At 43.5% G+C, this 22,419-nt stretch overlaps 1 protein-coding gene across 3 annotated transcripts in view; it reads right to left on the bottom strand.

Annotated features, from left to right (window-relative positions):
* LOC108131997 (homeotic protein female sterile) overlaps window positions 1-22,419 on the bottom strand; it is a 67,395-nt gene that overhangs the window by 11,395 nt on the left and 33,581 nt on the right. For 2 of the 3 annotated variants that reach the window (XM_017251171.3, XM_017251169.3), the window contains 3 exons: window positions 12,777-12,829; window positions 6,992-7,976; window positions 5,384-6,922 (listed from right to left, as the gene is read on the bottom strand). In XM_017251171.3, coding sequence (XP_017106660.2) covers window positions 5,384-6,922; window positions 6,992-7,888 — 2,436 coding nt within the window. In that variant the 5' untranslated portion in view covers window positions 7,889-7,976; window positions 12,777-12,829. Of the gene's footprint in view, window positions 1-5,001; window positions 5,312-5,383; window positions 6,923-6,991; window positions 7,977-12,776; window positions 12,830-22,419 lie in introns of those variants that run through there. The other variant, XM_070277997.1, reaches the window with a different exon arrangement.

The raw sequence follows: 22,419 nt of genomic DNA, 5'->3' as shown, positions 1-22,419 counted from the left end.
ACAAATTGCAAAATGAGTCTGCCACTGCCGCTGCCGGCCAGAGAGTCGAAATGTGAGCTAAACAAATACAGAGGAGTAGTCACCGCATCCAAAGGAGAGGTCCTTTCAGGCAGAGCCTCCTCTTCGGCGGGAGGCCATCAAATTATTTCAGAAATCGGAGCAAAGCACATGGGGAGGTAGTGACCAGCCCGTAAGGCATGTTTTTAAAAAGTATTTAAAGCAAACAAGGGGAGGGGTAGTCCACCAGCACACATTCCTTCCAGAAGCCCACTTTGAAGCGCCAAGCTCGGGAAGACCCGGAAATCGGGGTCAGGCTACGGCGACAGCTCCTATTGTCTGGCTTCTGACCCACTGTCGCTGGAGCTCTTGTTTTTCTCTTAATTTATGGCTCACACTCACAAGCCCACACCCTAATGAGGGCTAGTGGGCTTCGCCCAGCCCTTAACCGCTTGAACCCCCGCCTCCCCGGGTCTCGCATCAAATGGCAGAGTTTAAACCTCATCGCTGGTGCATAAATTGCTGCCAGTTTAGTGCTCTTCCCCGGGATGCGTTGCTGTCCATTGGAGCATGTTTAATAAGCGTCGCCATTTTTCATGCGCAGTCACCAGAGGAGCAGGTCTCCTCCGGCCTGGCCCTCTCTCTCCGTGTGGTAACATGCAGATGGATGACGATGGCGGAGCAACCACTACGGGAACTACAAGTGCCCTGCCACGTGAAGAGCCCGACCCCGGCCAAGAGCAAGCCAGTTGCAAAATATTTGAGCATTCGAGGCAGGGAAGCATTCGTATCTAAATATGGTGTATTATTACAAAATAAAGTTGTATCTTTTGTGGTTGATCTCTTGGAGATTAGTTGGAGTTGGAGATATCTCTAGTATCTCTAGCTTATTTTTATCTAAATTGTATGACGATTCAGATGAAAACTTTTTAAAGAAATATTCTGAAGGGGACAGATATTCCCGTATGATTTCTTTCTATCAAATATTATTACTCTTTTTTAAGACTTTTATTTTTTGTTCTAAGAAGACATACCACAATTATCTCATAAGGATCTTGCAACTACATATACATATATAAGCTATAACCTCCAAGAGAAAAGGCATTAAACTTCGTATTTTTGAGTTTAAGGTTTCTTAAGAAGAAATACATTTGTGTTTTTGATTAAAACTTGAGTAAAAGAGGGTGATTAAACATTGAACACGATTTTAGATACAAAAATATTGATTGAGATTGAGTTTCAAGGGATCGGACCAATGGAAATACGAGATGAACAACATGGGTTAAAACCGATCCCCTGCAGCCTAAAAAGCGCATCCACTGCGGTCATCGCACTTAAGATAGGGTCGCATATAATGACAGAGTGCAGTGCGTTAAAAAGTAGTTTTGAATAGATTTAAGATTCTTATATATCTTTTTTGTAAGAGAATTTTACAAAATAAAAACAGTTTCCAAAAGGAACTCATTGGAGTAAGACCTATTATTTGGGGCTCCTTTTAACAGAGGGTATTTCTTAAGAGATGGTAAGTAACTAGGATGGGCTACTAATAACTGCTAATTTTCTATTTTATTACATCCCTAAACATCAATCTTTAAGAACCAGTCAGAAACCCAGAGTCATATAGCTTCCGTAATGGTTTCATTTGAATCAGAGCCACCTCTACTACCCCTGCACTTTTCCGCTCCACTCCCGCAATCCTGATGAGAATTAATGGCGAAACAAGGAATTCCAGACTGATATGGAAGCCCCATAAAGATATTAATCTCCGAAACTTTCCACACATCAGCAGAAAAGAAAGGAAACACGTGAGAGTGACGGCGACTTCAACTCGATTTATACAGCATTTATCAACCATTTGCGTTGGGTGTGTGGTGCTCCTAGCAGGGTACTGGTTGGGAGTGGGTGCCCGGACTAAATGTGAATTATGATGATGCTGCACAAGAGTGACATACCATTTCATACTGGAGAATATCATTTTGCTGGCATTCTGCTGTTCTGGCTATTTCGTTGATGTCTGACTAGGAATCCCCAACTCTTTATTTTATTTTTTCACTTTTTGTCCTTGGAGCCAGGAGCTGGAAGCCAGGAGCCGGGGGCCAGGAGCCAGGAGCCAGGAGCTGGGAAATTTGTCAACCCAGTGAGTCGTAAATGTTATATGGAGCGAGACAGGCAGCCCCGCATCCAGCCATGGCCCAGAGTAAACAAATGAAATGCTGTTTGCTCTGAAATTTCGTTCGTTTGGTTTTCAATTAGGCGAGTGCGGCCAACGCGGCGTATGAGCAATGTTTGGCCATAATTTGTGCGGCAAACAGTCGAAGAAGCACAAAAAATGAGCAAACAGACTCGCAGGTGGGCGCCTGTGGCAGCAGCTTGGCTTAAGGTTGACAAATGGCCCGGTCGAGGGACACGAAGACACGCCAGTACATCTGTAGCCATTAGACACGTAGTCGGAAGTCCATGAGCCGTGAGCTGTGAGCTGAGGGGAGGGGCCCGAGGCGAGGCGTGGTCCTCACGTGCTTGATGCCGGCGGACATGCTTCCACCTGGACCTGAATATCCTGTACAAGGTATCCTTGTGCCAGGATTTGTGAGCGTGCGTGTAATAAATTCCAGCTGCACACCAGAAGTTCGGCAACAAGAGCGGCGCACAAAAAATTGCGAATGAAGCTGGCTTATTTAGTGGCAAGTCTAGATCTGCCGGAAGGCAGGTTTCTATGAAGTCTCCGCCACTGAGGGAAGACTGCGCCCCTCCAGCCCAACTCCCTCTGCCCGTCCAATTCCCTTCCTATTCTCAGCCGCTACGTGTGAATTTTGTTAATTTACTTTCGCTCGACCGAGAATTATTCCCGGCATTAGACTCGTGGAATTGGATTTCGGAGGCAACACCCTGCAGAACCCTATCCTTGCCGATCATTTACTTAATTATTTAGAATGCTGCATGCAATTTGCCTCCGTCGCTTCCGAGACAAATGCAATTTGTTGACGCCAAAGAAATGTTGCAACTGCAACTCCTGGAGAGCCTCTCCCTCCGAGTCACTGAGACACCGGGCCCCGGGTGGAGAAAATGTCGAGGCAGCAGCCCTGATGAGTCACCACCTTGCCGGAGCCTTACAACCTGCCCCTCCTTGAGCAAATTGCTATGCAAATTGAGAGAATAAATGATGCTGATGCTGAAGCTGATGATGCTGATGCCGATGCCGATGCAGATGCAGAAGCAGATGATTATGAGGATTAGCTTTGCAAATGTTGCAGGATAGTTGCTTTTAGCGCTTCCTGCTGTGATTTTTATTTTGCCAAAGCAGCAAGGAATATATAATCCAAAGAACATTTAAATCTCTTCCTTATAATACTCCCTGATTAATTTTAAAGACTTCTGTGAGTAGGTCGGTTATGTAGAGAAATCCCTTAATAATAATAGTGGAGGTGCTACAGAATTATGAATGATGGGATATAGATGTGGTAAGTGCTCCCACCAATGCCATTTAGATTTTCAAAGTCGGGGGAGTTTCACAATTTTTTAAGGAAAATACGATATAGAAGAATTAAGAAACATATTCATGCAATATAGTGCAATGCAATTAGTGAACAAATTCGTGGAAGATTAAAGTTTTGTCAAAAGCCATCCAGGTTTCCAGCCAGGTCACAAAAGTATTTGGTTGGTTGTCAAGTAACTTGCTTTGTGTTCCGGTAGTTAATTTAGAATATCTTATTGCTTAAAATAGGTCAGTTTATTCAACAAATAAAATAATTTATAAAATTAATGACGATTGGAAGGCTTACTGGAAAAGGGGGAATATACATTTAAACGGTTGAGATTGGGGTTAACGTTATCTCGTTAAACTGCGAATGTATTTAAAGGCAGTACAAAATATACTACAAAAAAATTTGCAAATCAAATTTACAAAATGACGAATTGCACCAAAGCGTCTCGATCTTTAAGTTCGTAATTGGTGCCAGAAATACAAAAATATTTATTTTTTATTACAATATTATTTTCTATTTGAAACTAAAACCGCAGAAAGATAGGATGGCATAAAATTTAAATATTGTTTTTAACAAAAAGTGGTGCTTTAAGGAAAGAAGATTTCATTGCGTACCCCTTAAAAAAATAATACAAAAATACGACTATTTGTTCTAATTCTTCGATCTACAACTATATCCCTTCTTAATCTTACAAGGTGTCAGCTCGGAGCAGAGGCCGAAAAGGCCATTTTGTAAAAGGGCTAATATCTTCAAAACTTCTAGTATTCAGTAACAATTCTAGTAAAAATTCAGTATAACTTTTGAAAATTCTCTATCAGAATTGATTTTAAGAAAATAAAGCCATTTCTTTAGCACCCCTGAAAATATAGTTTTATTTAAAAAGCAGTCCCCAGGCCTCGGAAACGACTAGCCACCGAAAGAGCTCTCCAGCCCGAGCCCAATCTTCTTCAGAATGTTTCGCATTTCCCAACAGCACCGCAACACGAACAAAATGCTGACTTCTGAAGAGCAGGCCCGCCGCAATGTGTGTAAACATAATCTGCCAAAGCAAAAGTTATCAAATAGCAGGGAATTCAGTATATCTGCTTGTTTATGCCCAGCTCTCGGGTGGAGCTCCTAGACCCGAACCCGCTCCTAAAACTTGCAAAATATTGCGTCTGTCGGGCGTAATTTTTCAATTTTCCCCGCCCGTGCACCTGGCAGAGCCTGTGCTGCTGGGGAGCCCAGCCGTGGCCTCCTAATAGGAAAGCTAACATATGCAGCTGTGTCTGGGGCCGGCGCCTTTCCAATCGATAGTGGGAGGATGCCTTTCGCATCATCTTTATGGCTGGCGGCGCAGCAGAATAAAATCACAATTTTATCTTAAGCCCAAGTCGAATATCGCAGATAGAACCACTCTCGATGGCTTATTCATGGCCAGAGTTCGCTTCAATGACGAGGCAGGAAACTTTGCGATTGTGAATAATGGGATCTGGGGCGAAAACCCAAGGAACACTGCCATTAAGGCCACAACTCGGGTGTTTTTTAATCAGCATTGTTAGACTCAGACACTTGTTCAAATATTTCAGCTACTGGTCCAGTTCGAGGGTGTTCCAGTTGGGTGTAAGGTTTCCCGCAAGGCTGAGCATGTGACTCCAAGACCGTTTAGTTTATAATTTGTTTTGGTTTTATGGCTTTTATGCAAATCCCCGATATCACATCTCCCTCAAGTTGCTATAACTAATTTGCTTATTAATAACACGACCCGATGGCCAATAAAAACCGAGATAAGTGGAGAGCGGTCAGGGCCTAATGAGCCAGATAAGTCAAGGTCACACATGGCCTTGATTAATCTTTGAATTAAATGGGATTAGTTAGTATAGCCCCTCCCTAGTTAGCTTTAGATATATAAACCCCCGACTTACCTCCACGCAGAACTGACATCCACACTGCTGCAGCGACATCGCCTCGCCCGCGTCCTCCACGTCGAGGAGGCACAGCTTGCAGGTGAACGGCTGGAAGTTGGCCGAGGGCGTGGCCGGGGTGCCGGCCGAGGGCGTCACCTCCGCCGAGGCGAGCATTTCGCGCCGCTTCAGCGCGATCCCGTCCCGGACGCAGCAGGCCTGGGCCGCCTGGTTGGCACTGGCCATGGACAGGAGCGAGGTGACGGTGAGCGGATAGGCGTGGTCGGTGCCGAAGGGACCCAGCTCGTCCGGCCCGGCTGTGGGCGAGGTCGCGGGAGTGCCGGCCGACGTCGCCGGCTGCTCGTCGAGGGTCAGGTTGTGGGCCGAGCTGGAGTGCAGCGTGGCGGTTGTGACGTTGGACGGCGGACTGGGACTGGCGGCGGTGCCACTGCCGCTGCCCCCGCTGAGTCGGATCTGGGCGTTCACGTTGATATGCGGCTCGTGGATCTCGGGCGTTCCCAGGGCAGAGCCCGGCCGGGGCACGAAGCCGTTGGCCAGGGAGTACCGCGACCCGGAGGCGGCCAGGGACAGGAGGCTGGAGCAGCGCGAGCAGGTGCCCACGCCGTTCATGCTGCTGATGCTGTTCCTCAGGCGGTTGAGCGGCCGGATCATCTCGACGCCGCTGGAGCTGAAGACGCCACTGCCGCCGTGCACCGCCAGCGAGTGGCCCTGGCTGCGGCTCTGACTCATGCCAAGGCCCTGGCCCTGACCATGACCCTGACTCTGGCGGGTCAGGGCCAGGACCGTCTCGCACTTGCGCAGGCCCGTGTACTGGACAATCGACTGCGACTTCTCCTGGTGCAGGCTGCTGGCGCTGCCCTCGCGCCGCATCACGTGCCACAGCTTCTGCTGCACCACGTTCAGGGAGCTGCTCGACCCGCTGATGCTCAGGCTGCTCCTTCCCTGGCGCCCGTTGGCTAGCTGCTGCTTCTGGTGGTTGAGTTGCCGACCGGCGGGGTCCCGGAGCACCACATCCTGCTCGGACGGCGTCCGTGTGATCCGTATTTCCGGAGAGGCAGGACGCTCCCGCTGCTCCCGTTCCCGCTCGGGCGCGGCACTCGTACTGCTGCGGTTGCTGGCGCCGCTCGCCTTGAGGCCCACCAGCGACTTGAGGAAGTTCTCGAAGCGCCGCCGGCGGGGCATTTGGCCAGCGCCTGACAGGCCCAGGGAGCTCTCCAGTTCCCCTGCTCCCCCTCCGCTGCCGCCGCCGCCGCCACCACCTCCTCCTCCTCCTCCGGTGGTGGTTGAGCCAGATCCAGTGCCGCCGCCCGCCACACCGCCAGTTCCGCCGCCACCTGCGTCGCCATTTGACGGGGAAATGATGACCTTGCTGCGCACCTGCGGGTCCAGCAGCGCAACCGTCTCCGCGTCGCCGGAATCGTGGCCGTGGGCGTGGCGGGGCGTGGCATGCAGGGCGGTGGAGGCGGCACTGGCGGCCCTCTGGCTGGCGGAGCGCTGGTGCTGCTTTGAGTTGGCCAGATTGTGGATGGGCGAGGAGTCCTGCAAAGAGATTAGGGGGGTCATGTTAGTGGAGGAAGCTCCAGGCTGGCAGGAACTCTGGACACTCACCCGTGAATCCTGCTCCAGCTCCTCCTCGAGGGCGCTGTAGACAGGAGCGTACCAGGAGTAGGAGAGCTGCTTCCGAGCGGACGGAGCCGCGACACTGACGGCACCTCCACCTCCGTTCGCCGTGGGTGGCGCCGTGTGGCCAGCGGTTCCGTGGTGCTGCTTCAGCGGGACTAGCTTACCGCCGCCTCCAGCAGCCGCAGCTGCCCCTGCTACGCCGCCGCCGCCTCCTCCTGAGCCGCCGGTGGTCACCAGATTGTTGTTGTTGTAGCTGAGCGGTAGACTCCGCCGCTGGTGGTGTCCCCGGGTGGGCGGTAGGTGCTTGGTGGGCTTTCTGCCCCCTCCGTACAGGCTGCTGTGGTGCTGCCTTCGCTGGCCGGGATGGTGGTGGTGGTTGTGGTTGTGGGGGTGGTTATTCTGGGACAGCTCCTTCTTGGTGAAGATCAGGGAGGCGCTGTTCTTGTTCAGCCGGATGGAGCGCTGCTTGTCCACCACCGTGGCCTCGATGTGGGTGAGCAGGGGCACCGTCTCCGACAGGGGCAGCAGTTGCTGAGCTGTGCTGGACTCCGAGGGGAAGTTGATCACGAAGTTCTCGGCGGCGTCATCAAAGATGCTCGCCCGAGTGACGCTCCCACAGAGCTCGTCGGGGGAGGGACTCCTCTGGCTGGTCTTGATCTCCGACTGGTAGCTGCTGCTGTAGCTTATCTTGTTCTCCACCAGCAGTTCCAGCGGGGGCAGCTTGGCGTGGCTGTGCGAGCTCCGGTCCTGCTGACTCGCCTGCGTGGCATGCACCTGGTGCGGATGCGAGTGGGAGTGGGAGTGCGGATGGTGCGAGTGGACTTCAGTCGGCTGCAGTCCCGTCGAGGCTGGCATCGATGGCATCGCCATTGGTGGCCGCATTCTGGCCCAGGCTGCTCGCGGCTCTCAAGGATCGAAGGATGCTCTGCTTACCCGTGGCTGCCAGCGGCAGCGACTTGTGGAAGAAGGCCTGCAGATTCAGAAGAATAGTGGTTACTGGCAAGTTTCAACCGCAATTTAATATTTTTAATATTATTATGGGTATAATATTAAGGGTGATTCTTCTATGGATATTAAAACTGAACAAGTAAACAAATCATAGTTTCTTGAAAAAAAAAAAAAAACAAAGTATGAGACTGGGAATGTGAGTTTCGACGGTTGGGGCACAGCAGACTTTGGATTCAAAGGACACGAACACACCCCCTTAAAAAGGGGTACTCCCCTTTTTTAATTGAAGCCTAAAGATATGTTCAAAGTATGTCAAAGTACAAGTTATTACTTTAAAATTGAAAAGGGTATTCCCTCCTTTATGAAGTAGATATGGACATAATAATCTCGTCGCACATTCAGAAAGATTCTACATTCTCCAAAAGACATTAGCGAATCTCGTTCATAGTTCAAATTAAAAAGTACTGAAGGAATCTCGATTTAAAGTCCCAAGAAAGTGATAGCGATAGCGACAAGGATAGTAGAAAGATCATTTATACCTTAATAAAAATTGTATAACACATTTCCTATAGAGTAGATAGTGCAGTGATAGGGTACAGATAAGACATACCAGTATATAGTACATATATACTGTTAAATTAGATGCTAGACTTGGTCATAATACAAATTTAAATTCGTTTAGAGATGAACATAATGCTATGTATATTAGATGAAGAACAATGTGTAGATAAATGCTTGACGTCATGAGTTCATCTAAATATGCCCATCGTGAGCAAGAGATAATGAAGACCAGTTCTGGCAAGACCGAGCAAGAGAACGTACTAAAATAGGGACTCTATTCATCTCGATTTTAGTAGGAAGTGACAATAGGGATAGTACAGATTCCTTTAAACTAATTCTACGTTTATAGAGGAAATTGGATAAGGAGAGCAGAAATATCGTTCATAGTAGAAGTTATACAGGGACAGAAGTAGCAAGAACATCTCGTTTGTAATAGAAAATGGACACGAGCATTAGGATTCTTGTTTATGGTAGAAATTAGGATTGTGGTAGAATTAGGTAAGAATATATATAAGGATTAAAAGGACTCCTAATCTAAAATTTTTTAGTTAGGAACTCGTTTATACATTCATAAAGATTCAAAATTATCTAGAAAATAAATAGGCGCATTAGGAGTTTCGTTTGTAGAAGAAAGAAGATAGGGACAGGAGGAATCTCGTTTAAAAATTCAGAACAATTATTCATTTTGTTATATCTTACAAGGACAGTAAAAATATCTTGAAGGAATTAACTTTACTAAAGGAGGCCAAGCACTGCCAAGCCCCCTAAGAATCAATGGTAGAATTCTACATTAGGGACATAAGGAATCTCATTAATACATAATACATTCAGAAAGATTGTACATTATTTGGATAGGGATATAGGGATGAATTGTCTTCTACAATGTAGGATCTACATAAAATCAATGGGGACAGTAGGAATCCCAGGAATCAGTAGGGAGAAAGTGGATCCGGACAGTAACTCCTGCTACTCCTACTACTCGTAATATAGTAGAAATATACGTTCATAAGACTTTTACTTCATAAACTATCATAGAAAAGGATTTGGCTGGATTTTCTACTCAGAATAAGAAATATCCAAATTTCTGAAAGCAAACCAAAGATATTTTTATGAAATCTAATCTTTTAAAAAAAAAAAAAAAAAACATCCATAGACCAAACCCAAAACAGACAGAAAGTAAACCTTTGTTTCCAGACCCATTGGATCAAATCTTAATTAGAAAACCTCGTAGAAATTCAAATACCGAAATATGCATCATCTCAAAAAAGGAAAAAGCAAATAATTCCACAGGAGCGTTGCCTAAAAAGCCACAACTTAGCTACCTCAACAATATTCATCCGGCGAATGCCAGAATGCCTCCGCAATCTGCCTCACAACGGAGCTTCCCCTGTCCGGGCTTGCATTTGCATTTACGGTTACGGTTTTATTGGATTTATGGCAATTGGCCGGAAGGGAATTGCAGAGCAAAGTAGGGCCGTGCATTTCGAATTCCGATTAGAATTCGGCTCTGAGCTCACAGGGCGAGTTTCATATGCAGGGCAGCAACAGATGGGAGCCCTCCCCGGCCTCCTGACTTCGAATGAAAGGAGGAGCCTTGCCAGCACCTGGAGGGGGGGATCTCTTATTAATGTGACGGAATCTGATTTGATTACTCGATTATGCGGTGCTTGAATGATGCATGACGTGGCTTAAAGTGGCTTTCAATGTCAGCCGTGTGGAAACTTGATGGACTTTCCGATCCATCATCGGAGCTAGTCCCATGGGCTCCAATCGCTGGTTTTCCAACAGGGCGCTTGTACATTCGAACAGGCACTAATCCCTCCAATGTTCGGCAGCACAATGCCCGGCCAATTTAGAGGTAATTAAATGGGGGGAGCCCCGCAAACTATGCACCAGCATCCCGCTTTTCCTGCAAACCAATTTCAATTTGCAAACTCCCCTGCAGAAAATAAAAAGGCAACTCCATGGAGGAGGGTGGCAATAGGTCTCTGGGGTGGATGCCTCCCCATCCAGCATCCCGTCAATTAAGGTATTTTCCAGTTGGAGCCCGGCCAGGTGCCAGAGTCCCGGTGGGGCAGCCAAATGGATAAATAATAAAGCGAAAAATGCTAAATTCGGTGAATTAGCTTCATAATTTAACGGCCATTCGGCAGATGGTCTGAAATGAGTGGAAATCGAACCAAATAGAGGCACTTTAAGCCTTGAATCGGTTCTCCATGAAATAAATACTGTTTCCCACCAGACACTGCCTGGAAACCTAGTTGTTCCGCCGTATCATGGCCACAATGTACGGGAGAACTACGGCCAACCTGCAGGAATTTTCCATTAATTTCAACTTAATTACGGCGCCAGCAGAAACCGAAGCCGCAGCTGGCTCAAGTTGCACATGCCACTCTGCCACGCCGCCCCTCGCTGCTCAAGGAATGTGGGTATATTAATTTTTGGCATTCCACCGTATACGAATACCCACTGCCACGCCCCCTCCCCTAGCTCTGCTGCGCCCTCAGCTCTGCCAAAGGTACGACCCACTGAAGTATGCAACGAAAAAATGCGCATTACGCATAATTGCCGAGCTCAACGGAGATACTGCGAAGTACACTGCGAGAATAAAGGGGGAGCTTTGTAGAAATATAATGTATAATATAGGAAATTCAACTATTTTAAAAGTATTAGTATTTTTGGTAATTTTGTTATAAAACTAGTGGTAGAATCTGAGAAACTAATCTTGGAAACTAAATTCTGAAGTCTACGCTTTTAGTCTAAATTGTATAATTTATGTTAAGATAATTAATTAATGTTGAAGTTACAGTTGTTTAGTTTTGAGCTCAAAAACTGGATCTTTAAAGGCGTTTTCATCGAAACTAGTTGTTACGATAAGTTTGACACCATATCTCAAGTTCTAACCAGTCTAATTTGAAATGGAAATACAAATTTGGTATAATTATACCATGAATATTTCTATATATGAGACAAACCAACAAATATTAAATATTTACACTGTCTTATGTTTTTAAAAAATTTACAAACTTAAAAAATTTGTGAAAAATCAACATAAATTATTAAAAGCCACTATTTTATAGAAAAACTAAAGATAGGTTAGGTTAGGTAAAAACTAAAGATATGTATTTTATGTTTTGTCAAATCATTCATTGAAATATAAAATTCACCCTTGTTTCAGATGACACCAAGAATCTAAATCGAGTGACTAAGACTTGACCTTTACCGCCACTCTGTACTCCCTAATTATACCAATATACTCCTTAATTGAACTAAACAAATTTAAACAAAATGTGTAAAAATGTTCTAGCAATTCTGGATTCTAAGTTAGAACCCCCTTAAGTTCCATCGCATTATACTGACAACCTCATAATCACAATAATTATCTAACCACAAATATTATTTTTTCTGACGCTGCGACTCCCAATTAAAAATCTCCATAACGCGTTGAATATTTATGACATGTTTGGACATGTTAGGACAAGTCAGAAATGGCTAATCATGAGCTGTATGAATAATAGATTATCCAATTCTTTTCACAACGAAGCTCAGTCACATATTCATGTTTAATATTCAAGAGTTTCCCTGCTTTTAGGTAAGAAATTCTTAAGGTTTTTGGAAATTTTCCAAAGTGCAGGGCTGGCTGGAAGGGAAAAAAACAAAGCCACAAGCCGCAGCGCTGGAAAAAGTGAAAGATAAATTGCTTGCACACGCCCACGTAAGCGTCGTTACAAGGCCGAGTCAAAGGGCGGCTGGGCGGTGGAGCTGGGGGGCGGACGGCTACAAGACACATTTGCCGCCAAGCTGACAGTGACTGTTGGGCTCTGTTCTGCGGCGTGTGGCATGCCTCGAGCAAAATTAATCGTCCTCGGGGCACATTGTGAAATTCCGAAATTTGTCTTTTTCGCATTTACATCCAACGCCGTTTAAGCCAAAAAGACACGAAAACAGGTAGCAGGTAGCATCCCAGGCTGGTCTAATTGTACGAGAATTCATATGAAATCCATCAAATCATTAGTGACATGCCTCCCCTCCCTCCCTCAAAAGCAATCAAGTCACAAAATCCCCAAACACAAATAATACAGCACTTTTTGCTTTATCACCGCCACTGTAGGCCAACTAATTGGCATACGTCAATTGGCCAAAACGGAATTAATGAAGAGTCCCGGCCCGACCCGGCCCGGCTGAGTGAAATGGCAAAAACACTGAATTATTTCTGCCAATTACCGGCAGGGCTCCGCTGCCAATTCATCGAACAACTCACCATGTTTCAAAAGGCCAGTGAGAGCACTAAAAAGCCAGAATTCCTCGGTGCACCTGCAAAAAATACAAATTCAATGAGTTATTGATAAAAAACAGACTTTAAGTGATAATATCAGGTGTTGTTAGTGCTGTATGGAAGTGTTTTGTTTCTCTTTTATTTATTAAACTAACATATTTAATTTTAAACTTAAATGGCCAACTATTGGACAGTGGTTAAAATAGCTACTTTTTTTTAGCAAAAATATTGTATTGTATTATTAATAACAAACAATACAATAAATATAATAACACTATTTTTAAAAGAAATTACTAATAACCAAGTATTTTCCTTTAAGTAAGTAACTCCTTTCTACACTTTAAAACAGAAATCATCATTATTCTCAGAGCAAAAAAATAGAAATCATAAAAAAACATTTTTTTTTTTCCGCTCAAAAATATCACTCAACTTATGACTTCTCTCTATGTATTAGATACAGATAGAAACCACATATACAGATACTATGTACTATGATTTTTTCACTAACGCCTTTGGTACTATTAAAAACTGAATATAACGATTTTTTAGGTTAAAACGTACGAAGCTTAAAGATTCAGACGTACATTTTTCATTTAAAATAGAATATTCGGCAAGAATTCACTTTAAGGATTTAAAGCGAATTTTTATTTTTTTTATTTATTTATTTATTCAAAATATATATTTTGTATTTTGTACTATTTTTTTGTACTAGCGGATTAAGCTTTCTTCCTCTTTATTAATTGTAATACCCTCATTTATGTCTTGTTATTTAGTCCCCGAAAATATAAAAAAAAATCTCATTTTTACAACTACTACTAGTATTAGTATTAGTTTTAACATATGACTTTTCATCCTTACGATAGATTGTTTCGCGCCTTCGAAAGAGACTTAAAAACCCTACACCTTGAACCAAAGCTTGTAGTTGGAATAGGTTGGACTTATACAATATGTACGTCTTATATCTCTATTTAAACATAGAAAACGATACAAAGTGTATCCCGATTCTAGAACACATATTCTAGTGACATTCACATTTAATATCTAAGATATCTAAGACATATTAAAAACCAATATTTTAGGACTGCAACAAAAAAATTGATGTTTTAGGATTTCAAATTCGATTTTCTTAATATTTAAAAATGCTTTAATATGGTATTTTCTATTTCATATAAAAATACCTTGATCATATCAGTACTTGACCTTACAGGCCTTTATCTCAAAAAGCGCTATTCTATTATAAGTTTTGTACTTTTTTTTTTTAAATAACTGATACATTAGTGATTAATAATTTAGCATAAGTCCAAAATTTTTTAAAATTGCAATTTTGGGAAATCCCATTTCCAAAAATGGCCAAAAATGAAGGCTTATCTTAACCAGGTTGACCAGTTTAGACTTCAATTGGCAATTGTTTTGGGCCCCAATTCAAGTCAGCTTTGGCGGCTGGCTGAAAGGGCATTTTAATTGCTTGCCTGTTACCATGGTATGTGTGTTTAAGCGCGTATGTTTAAGAGGCTAATTAGAATGGCGCCTCCCACCGCCCCCCAGCAAAGGCCCGAGGCAGAGGGGCACTTCATTCGGGGTTAAGCGTGGCCAAGTGGTCACGGTTTCGTGTGGCAAGTGCGGAATGCATATATGGCCGGAAGGCTGCCCTCAAAATTGTGCTACGTTTTATTTATGGCAGCACGGCAGCACCCCTCCCCCCGCACTAAACACACACAATGGCCAACAACACACCGGAAAATTGAGTTAATTATAATTGCAGGCTGCTCATGACACGACTACAGCTCCTCCTTGGGCCCGCCATCGATTCAGGGGCAAGTCCGACCATTTATCAAGTTCCCCGACGATGCCCCCTCACTCGGATGACAGTGGAAAGTTGTGTAATCACAGCCGCAAAAAATTGGAAAGCAAACAGCCAACGGAACACGCAGTTGCTGACGTCAGGAGATGAATCTGCTGGCTGGTAGCTTCTGCCGGCAGCCAACGGGGCGTATGTGTGATATTCGTCGAGACATGGACCTGTCTAATTGGCTTCGCAAAGGGTTGGCTGTGCGTGGCAGCCAAAAGACGGAGTCCGGCAGGATGGCAGCCAGCGGATTAGCAGCCACACTGCATAAGCGGCTTATGTCCCGGGCTGCCAAGGACACTAAGGCGACGAATTAATCGGAATTGCAGCAGGAGATGGAGTCTCCAGCTTAGAGCTTCCCTAGTTGCTGTTTATTAGGACTGACTTATCTAATTAGTGACTAAATACGGGAGATTGCAATGCTTTTTGGAGAAACTGCGAACCTTGTTTACCCATTAGTCACACTTTCACGGGCCGCTGGTCCAATTAACCCCAGGGCTGGGGACCTATCGACCCTGGCCGGGAAATAACAAAGTTCCACCTTGGCGGCGAAAGAAGGCAAGGCCGGGGCCAAAGCTCACCTCGCCGCTCATCAATAATCAATGGCTGTGCAATAGAATCCCAATCAAGTACGTGACTACTGGAAGGGTTGCAGCTGCAGTTGCATCTTCCCGCTGGAATCGGGCCTCGAAAATGCGATTTTCAAGCCTTTTCATCCGCCACGCCCCTCGCACTCGTGGGAGGCGCAGCATGGAGGGCCCTCGAGAGTCTAGACAAGACAGACGATTGTAAAATGCTAAAATAAACAGGTAGTGAGTGGGAGGCAGGTGACAGCCACTTGTCAGGGCAGCGGAATCCTCTCGCATTACGTATACGCCCCTTGGGTCTTTAAGCTCCACAGCCAGAGAGTGGAAGCTCTTTAAGGACATGGCTGGAGGAAATTTGTGAAATTAAAGCTTACCGCAAGGCTTATTAGGATTGCCGAGAATCCCCACTCCGATTATTGTGCTTCAGAGGAAAAGGAAGCTGGTGCTGGCGCAGCTGACGCCATTTTCATGTCGACGTTGGAAGCCGCAAACAACACAAAAGCAACATCTTGCAACCGACTCTTGCCTCTTGCAGGAGCCTTGCAGCAGCTGCTCCTTCCTCCAGGGAGGCCCCGCTTCCAGCTTCCTTTCATGTGCATCCATTAAAGTGCCAATAGCAGGAGCGCCTGCCACTAGCTGTGAAAATTCCGAAAATTATGCTTCCTGACAAGCTCAAGAGCTGCTGCTTTTTGGGAATAACTTAATATCTTTACATGGCTTTTGGCATTACGCTCCCCGACACTAAGCACTCTCGGCAGAGGCTCTCAAAGTTGTTTACAATCGATTACCGAGCAGAACAACAAAGGGGGAAGTTACCTAAAAGCAAGTCTCCGATTAGTGCCGCCTCGGGGCTGTGTATTCCCCAGACTCTGGACGCAAATAAAGCGAATATGAAATGGGAAACAAACACATTGTTTCGGGAAAGGGCACAGCAAGGCCGTTTGTCTGTTTACTCGGAGACTTCCGCGGGAGTGCAGTGGCCAGAAGCGGGAGTGCAGTGGCCAGAAGCTCAGGTAAAAAAAGAATAGTCTTTGGTAGTCATTTGGGTAATAATTCCTCAATTAATATAAGCACAAAAAAGCACCTTATTATTCTTAAAATGGACATACTTTCGACCCTACTCTACATTTTGTACAGCAGAAATGTTCGTTATACCAGAAGGCATCGCGATAAGTCGTTCAAGGAGGGGACTAATTGGAAGTTGGTGCGACTCACTGTGTGCTTTAATGTTAACTCAATTAAGTTTAAGTTTATGTTTAACTCAATAAAAAAACACAGACAAATCATTAATTTGCGGATTACTAATAAATCCTATATCCAAAAAAAAAAAAATGCTGTGAAATCCATGCCATGTGTGAATGTTGAGAAATTATCACTATTATCACTACTGTTAGCCTGAAACAGACCGATATAATTAGATAAACAAAATATAGTTATTTAATAACTCCCTAAAATATAAAAACAAATAAACTTAATAATATTAAGTTAATATCAAAGATTACTCTAAGGTTTAAACACAAGGAAACCACTAGTCTATCAAAACTGGGTCACATGAAGCTCCATAGATTAAATTTAGACTAAGACTAAGGCTCACTCATCAGTGTAAACCACTGAAGGCAGCATCTAACACCTGCCAATTTTGCAACTAAGAGTCTACGAGTGTCTATTATTTAATCCAGCCCGTATCTACTTCCCCTATGTAAGCCCCAACTCTTCCCTTACCAATCCTGCAACCACCAACGTCCATAAAATTCTAGATTCTCCCATAAGAAACCAATGTAATTAATATTCTACAATAATTAGGCGTAATAATTAGACAATTACATTAGTAGACTTTAAGAATACGAAACACACAGATGTCTCAAAATTAGATACGAAATTCACAGATGTCTCAAAATTAGAAAACAAAGTGGGAGGAGGTGTCTACTCCGAAGAACTAGGCGTCTTCCAGGCTGAAGTTATATCTATAAGGGAAGCATTCAAGCACCTCAATTCATGCAACCTCGATCGCAGCTCGATCACCAGCCAAACAGCCAATGGAAAACATCCCCAGACTGTAGATAATCTCTTCAAGAGATGGCCCATCAGCATTGCATCAGCCTCATCTGGGCCCTTGGTCACAAGGACATCTCAGGCAACTGCATAGCAGAGGAATTGGCTCACGTAGGTACCACCACACCACTCCAGGATGAAGTGGACGCTATATGCACACCAATAGCCTCTTAAAAACTCTAGCCTATGGAAGACAATTGAAGAAAAATCCAGCTTAATTGGAAACCTGCCCCAAATTGCCGGTTGGCTCGAGAACTCTCACCCATCATTCCAGAGAAATCCAACATCCCTATTATTAAGGATCAACACGAAGAGTCATTACGGGGCACTAGCTAGTAATCCGCAGATGTAAAGACGAAGAGGATTGGAACTGCCAGCTCTGCAGTCTCTCAGACTATCACATCTAGGTGATAGATTCCTAACCGCCATCTCGCAGTGTCAGGTATATGTAGATCCAACTGGGATACAAAAATTTTCCAAAGCCTCATAGTGGGAAAATTTTTATGGGTCCCTCAAACGGGAAAGGGAAGTAGATCCACATACGGTATCACAAGGAACCGAACGCGGTCTAGGTGTGTCGGAGCTTCTTTAAGGAAGACCGACAGCCGCCTAAGCTAAATAATATTGGTTTATTGACGGTTTAATCAAGTTAAGCAAAAATTATTTGAATTTCGCCTTGAATTATGCAAAGACATAGATATTAAGAATATGCAACTGGCCAAATTCGATTATTAAAATGAAACAAACAAAAAATCCATCTCCTGATGCTCTAGTGTCTAACTTGAAGCAAAACGAATGTAAATAAATTAAATGCCATTATCATAACCATGTACTATTCAACTAGTCCTGGCTAAAAAACGCCAGACTTTAAACTCGCAGCCTGGGCAGACAAAGGAAGCCAGATAGCAGGGCCAGGAGACTGGCAGTCGTTGTCCTTGTCATAGACGGGCGCGCATGATTTCCGTGCTTAACATTTCCTGTTCGAAACTGCCATAAAAAGGCAAAGGACGACAGACAGGGCTGGCAGGACGGCTGCTGGCTCCTGAATGCAGAGCGGCAGGCGGACAGATGAAACAACAGCCGGGCGAGTGATAGACACGACCGGAAGCGAAACTATTCCAACAAAACAAACTTTTGCCAGCGGCGAGAAGTGAACGAGAAAAGTTCCCCAACTGGCAACTGGCAACTGGGATGGCAACTTTAAGAGCCTTTTTGTTTCTTTTATTCTCCAGCATCCTGGCAGTTGCAGGTCCTTGAATCAAAGGCAGCCCTGCCACTTGTGGTTGGGTTCCAGCCGCAAGACCAATTCAATTGCTTCCTTGGAAGCGCCATTAGAGATATGAGGGACATTTGCGCCTCAAAGGACATCCAAATTGAAGCTCTCGGCCTTTAAAGCCCCTCGCCCTGTCGCCACTGCCGGCTGATTTATGGCCGAATTAATTGAAAATAAAAGTCGCCGGCAAAAAGTGAACTGAAATCGAGCTCTGGGCCGCGAGTAATAAAAACACCAAGCCGAAATAAAATAAACCAAAAAGCCAGCGACTCACATACCAAAATTAATTGCACTCGTGAACTTTTGACGCTGTTGTTTGGTTTGGTTGGGGTTCGGGGGATGGGTTGCCTTTGGCCTCTCATTTGTTACTGCAGATTCAATTAAACAATGCAATCGCATAAACAAATCCTCCGTCCCCCAGCCCGCCACCACAGGGCACCCGCTCCCAGCTCCCAGCATCCAGCTCCCAGTTCGTAGTTCGCATAGTTTTTAATTGAAATTGTGCAATTAAAACTCTCGAAAAGCGCAGCGCGACGGGGCGTATGAGCAATGGCCCGGCATCGGCATCGACATGGGCATGGGGCGTGTATAAATTACAAGTCAGAGGCAAATTAATTAAAGCTCTTAATTCAGCCATAGATTCAATTACATTACACGGCATTCAATTAAGCGCATAAATGCCTTATTTTATCTCCTGCAGCCGGCCGTTCAAACAAATCGAATAAATTGCGACGGGATAATCAAACAAATTGAAAGGACTCCGGGCCGGGTCGGAGCCTCCCCCGGACGTCTCGCAGGACCATAATTTGGCACACGACTTTATAAAATATTGACAGCAGCCCACAGACTGAGCCAAACACAAATGTCAAACGGGCAGGACCTGCTGTTAAAAGTCACAAAGCACATATTTGCCATTCTTGTTGGCTTATGCGGGTGTGTCACCGAATGTCCTTGTCCGCATGTCCTTGTGTGTGTGCGAATCTATGTATCTTTGGCACATATGCGGTTAGTGTGTGTCATGCGACTCCTCCTCTGTGTTCCTGCGGCTGCCATTCTTGTCAGGAAGCTGCTCCACACACACGAGCACATGAGGTGTGGTTCCCCAATCCTGACCACATCACAAAGTACTCTCCCGGCATATTCCTTGCACAAATACGCATAAACACTCCATTTTCGAATCTCCATCTGTTTGCCTGGGATTTTCTATTGAAATGTATGCTATATCGATTTATATTTCTAATTAAGGGGATTTCTAGACTTTGGAAGCTTGAACTGGTTATTGTATTTCAAATCTTGCAGGGGGGACATACTTAAGAAATAATCATACTTTCTATCAAAACTTGCCTTGCAAAATGATAGCTGAGCATCTCTTTAGTAACTTTGAGGTAAAATAATATAACATAATACATAATAATAATATAAACATGTATTAAATCTCAATATCGCTGCCAGTGCTATACCCACTAAGTTAGTTTAGTTATGTAAACTGCTAACTTTACTAATAATTAATACTTTAATAATAATAATAATAATAATATAATATAATAATTATATTTAAAATGATATTTTCCCAAGGATACCCCAATTCGGCACATCTTTCTAGAGTTAGAGCATCGTCGAACTATAAACTTTAAACGCGTTTTCCCATCAATCATGTTTGTTTTATATCCTGTCAACAATATTTCTTATTCTATAGAATCCTTGGAGCAAAAAAGTTGGCAAATATTTACTTTTTTGTGAGTTATACCTCAAACTGAACCACAGGTATATTTTTTATAATTTTGCAACGAGAATGTAGTGAACATCTTTAAAAAATTTTAATTTTTTACTCAAAAGTCTATGAAGATAACGGTTTTCATATAAATTCAATAAATTGAGTATAAACTTCTTGAAAATTAATCTTTTTGATGACATGAATATCCATTTCCCAGTTTCATTTACCATGAGCGGTCCTACATTTGACGAAGTTGCAAAACTACTTCTCTATTTTCGGCCAATCAATGAAAGTTCTCTTTAAGCTGACTTTGACTTTATACATTTTTAAGGGAATACCCATCTTCACAAGTCCATAAACTTTACAAATTTCAGCTTCAACGTCAATCCTTATATCACTGTTAAACAATCCAACTTTAGGAAACGTACTCGTTATTTTAACTTTCCGCAAAGAGGTTAAAATGAATACACCTTTAATGAAGAATGTTCCTGGAAACTTGAAGCCAAGGATATGAAAATAGCAAGAATTTTCCTAAAACTTTTAATGCCACATAAGCTTGTACTGTATCCTTACGTTGCTTGAGTTTTATAATTAGGATTAGGATTTTCCAACTTGTGTAGAAGTTTATTGTTTTAGGAAGGTTTTATTATTTCATTTCCTTGAAAGATCAGAAAAAAAGATTAATCTTTGGTACATTTTGGTAGATATCATTATTTCATTTCATTCAATATCATTTTGGTAGATATTTGGTTTTCATTTTTAAGAACCTCGAATTCCCTAAGGCTCTTAATATTATATTTTAATATCTTCCATGGCGTGGCGAGTGTTACATCCTTACGTCTTTGTTGAACGAAACAACTATGTTTTCGGACATTTAGAAATTAAAATTATAAATAAATTATAATTTCCTGTAACATTTTGTGAAATAATTTTTTATAAAGTGTCGTGTCGGCACTCTCTTTCAATTTCGTTTGCAATATTCTGCTAATTTTACATATTTAATGAAGTACACATAAGTACCTAATATAATAAATAAATGAAATATTAAAATATTAGAATTAAGAGGCAAGTTATTTGAAGTCGAAAATAGTTAAGGTTTTTTTAAAAAAGGCCTAGCACACTAGGCGTATGCTCAATTTTCCCACCGCATTTATATAAAACATGATAAGTATATCCTTGCAGAATTTTGGTCAAAAGTTTAAACACAGTAAAATAGACATCTTTGACTTTACAAAATAGTCGTTTGTGGAATGTTTCTGAGAATTGCCCATATTTCAATGAAAGAATCTATTAAATACAATACAAATTCCTTTGCTACTCCTAATGCTTATAATATCATGACTATTGTAGAAAAATAACAAAAGTATCAAAATAGTTTCTTAAATTCTTTTTTTTTTGCAGTCAACTCTCAAACAAAACACAACCCTAAATTTAAAGGCCTGAAAATGAGAAATATAACTATGGAAACCCACTAACTACCGTCCCCCATAACCCCCTTGTTTGTTTTGGCCATGTAAGTCGGCAAACAGATTTGAAGCAAATTGAAACATTTCAACCGAATGCCTGGCAAGTGCCTGGGAACCCCAAGCTCGGACCCTTTGAGGTTAAGACTCTGGGACTAGGTGAGGTTTTTGATTCAAAGTCCCAATATTTGCACTTGGGGAAGCATGAATATTAACTAAAATATCAATTATAAGCCATACCAGGCAGGCAGGCGGGGGCTGCCCATGAATTAGCCAGACAATGGAGGCATTGTTCGGGTCAGCCCGGCCATGTAAAGCCCGGCACGCAAATCAATACTTAAAATGGTCATGAGAAATGCCAAAACGCAAATCAATTTCGGGCAGTTCAAGTGGAAAATTTCATCGGATATTGTTATTAATTTGCATGAGGGGGCTTTCGTGTAAATAGTTGTCAGTTGACTTTCCGAAATAATGGTCATTGCCCGAATTAGAGAGATTTCGGCCCGAGCACATCATGCGGAAAATGTTCACTTTCAGAGCTGGATTATAGGATCCAGCACTGGGAGAATCGATGGCCTGCAGGGGATATTTAAACTGGGACTTGCCAGCGTGGCTCAGAACCTCATACCTGAAAGGTGAGAGTAACAAGTGTGGGTTGGGCTAGGGACTATCCGTACTATCTAACGGATGTTG

Source organism: Drosophila bipectinata, chromosome 2R, assembly GCF_030179905.1.
Source record: "Drosophila bipectinata strain 14024-0381.07 chromosome 2R, DbipHiC1v2, whole genome shotgun sequence".
Lineage (NCBI taxonomy): Eukaryota > Metazoa > Arthropoda > Insecta > Diptera > Drosophilidae > Drosophila > Drosophila bipectinata.
The sequence above is the reverse complement of the archived record's forward strand: the minus strand, read 5'-3'. Positions and strand labels throughout refer to the sequence as shown.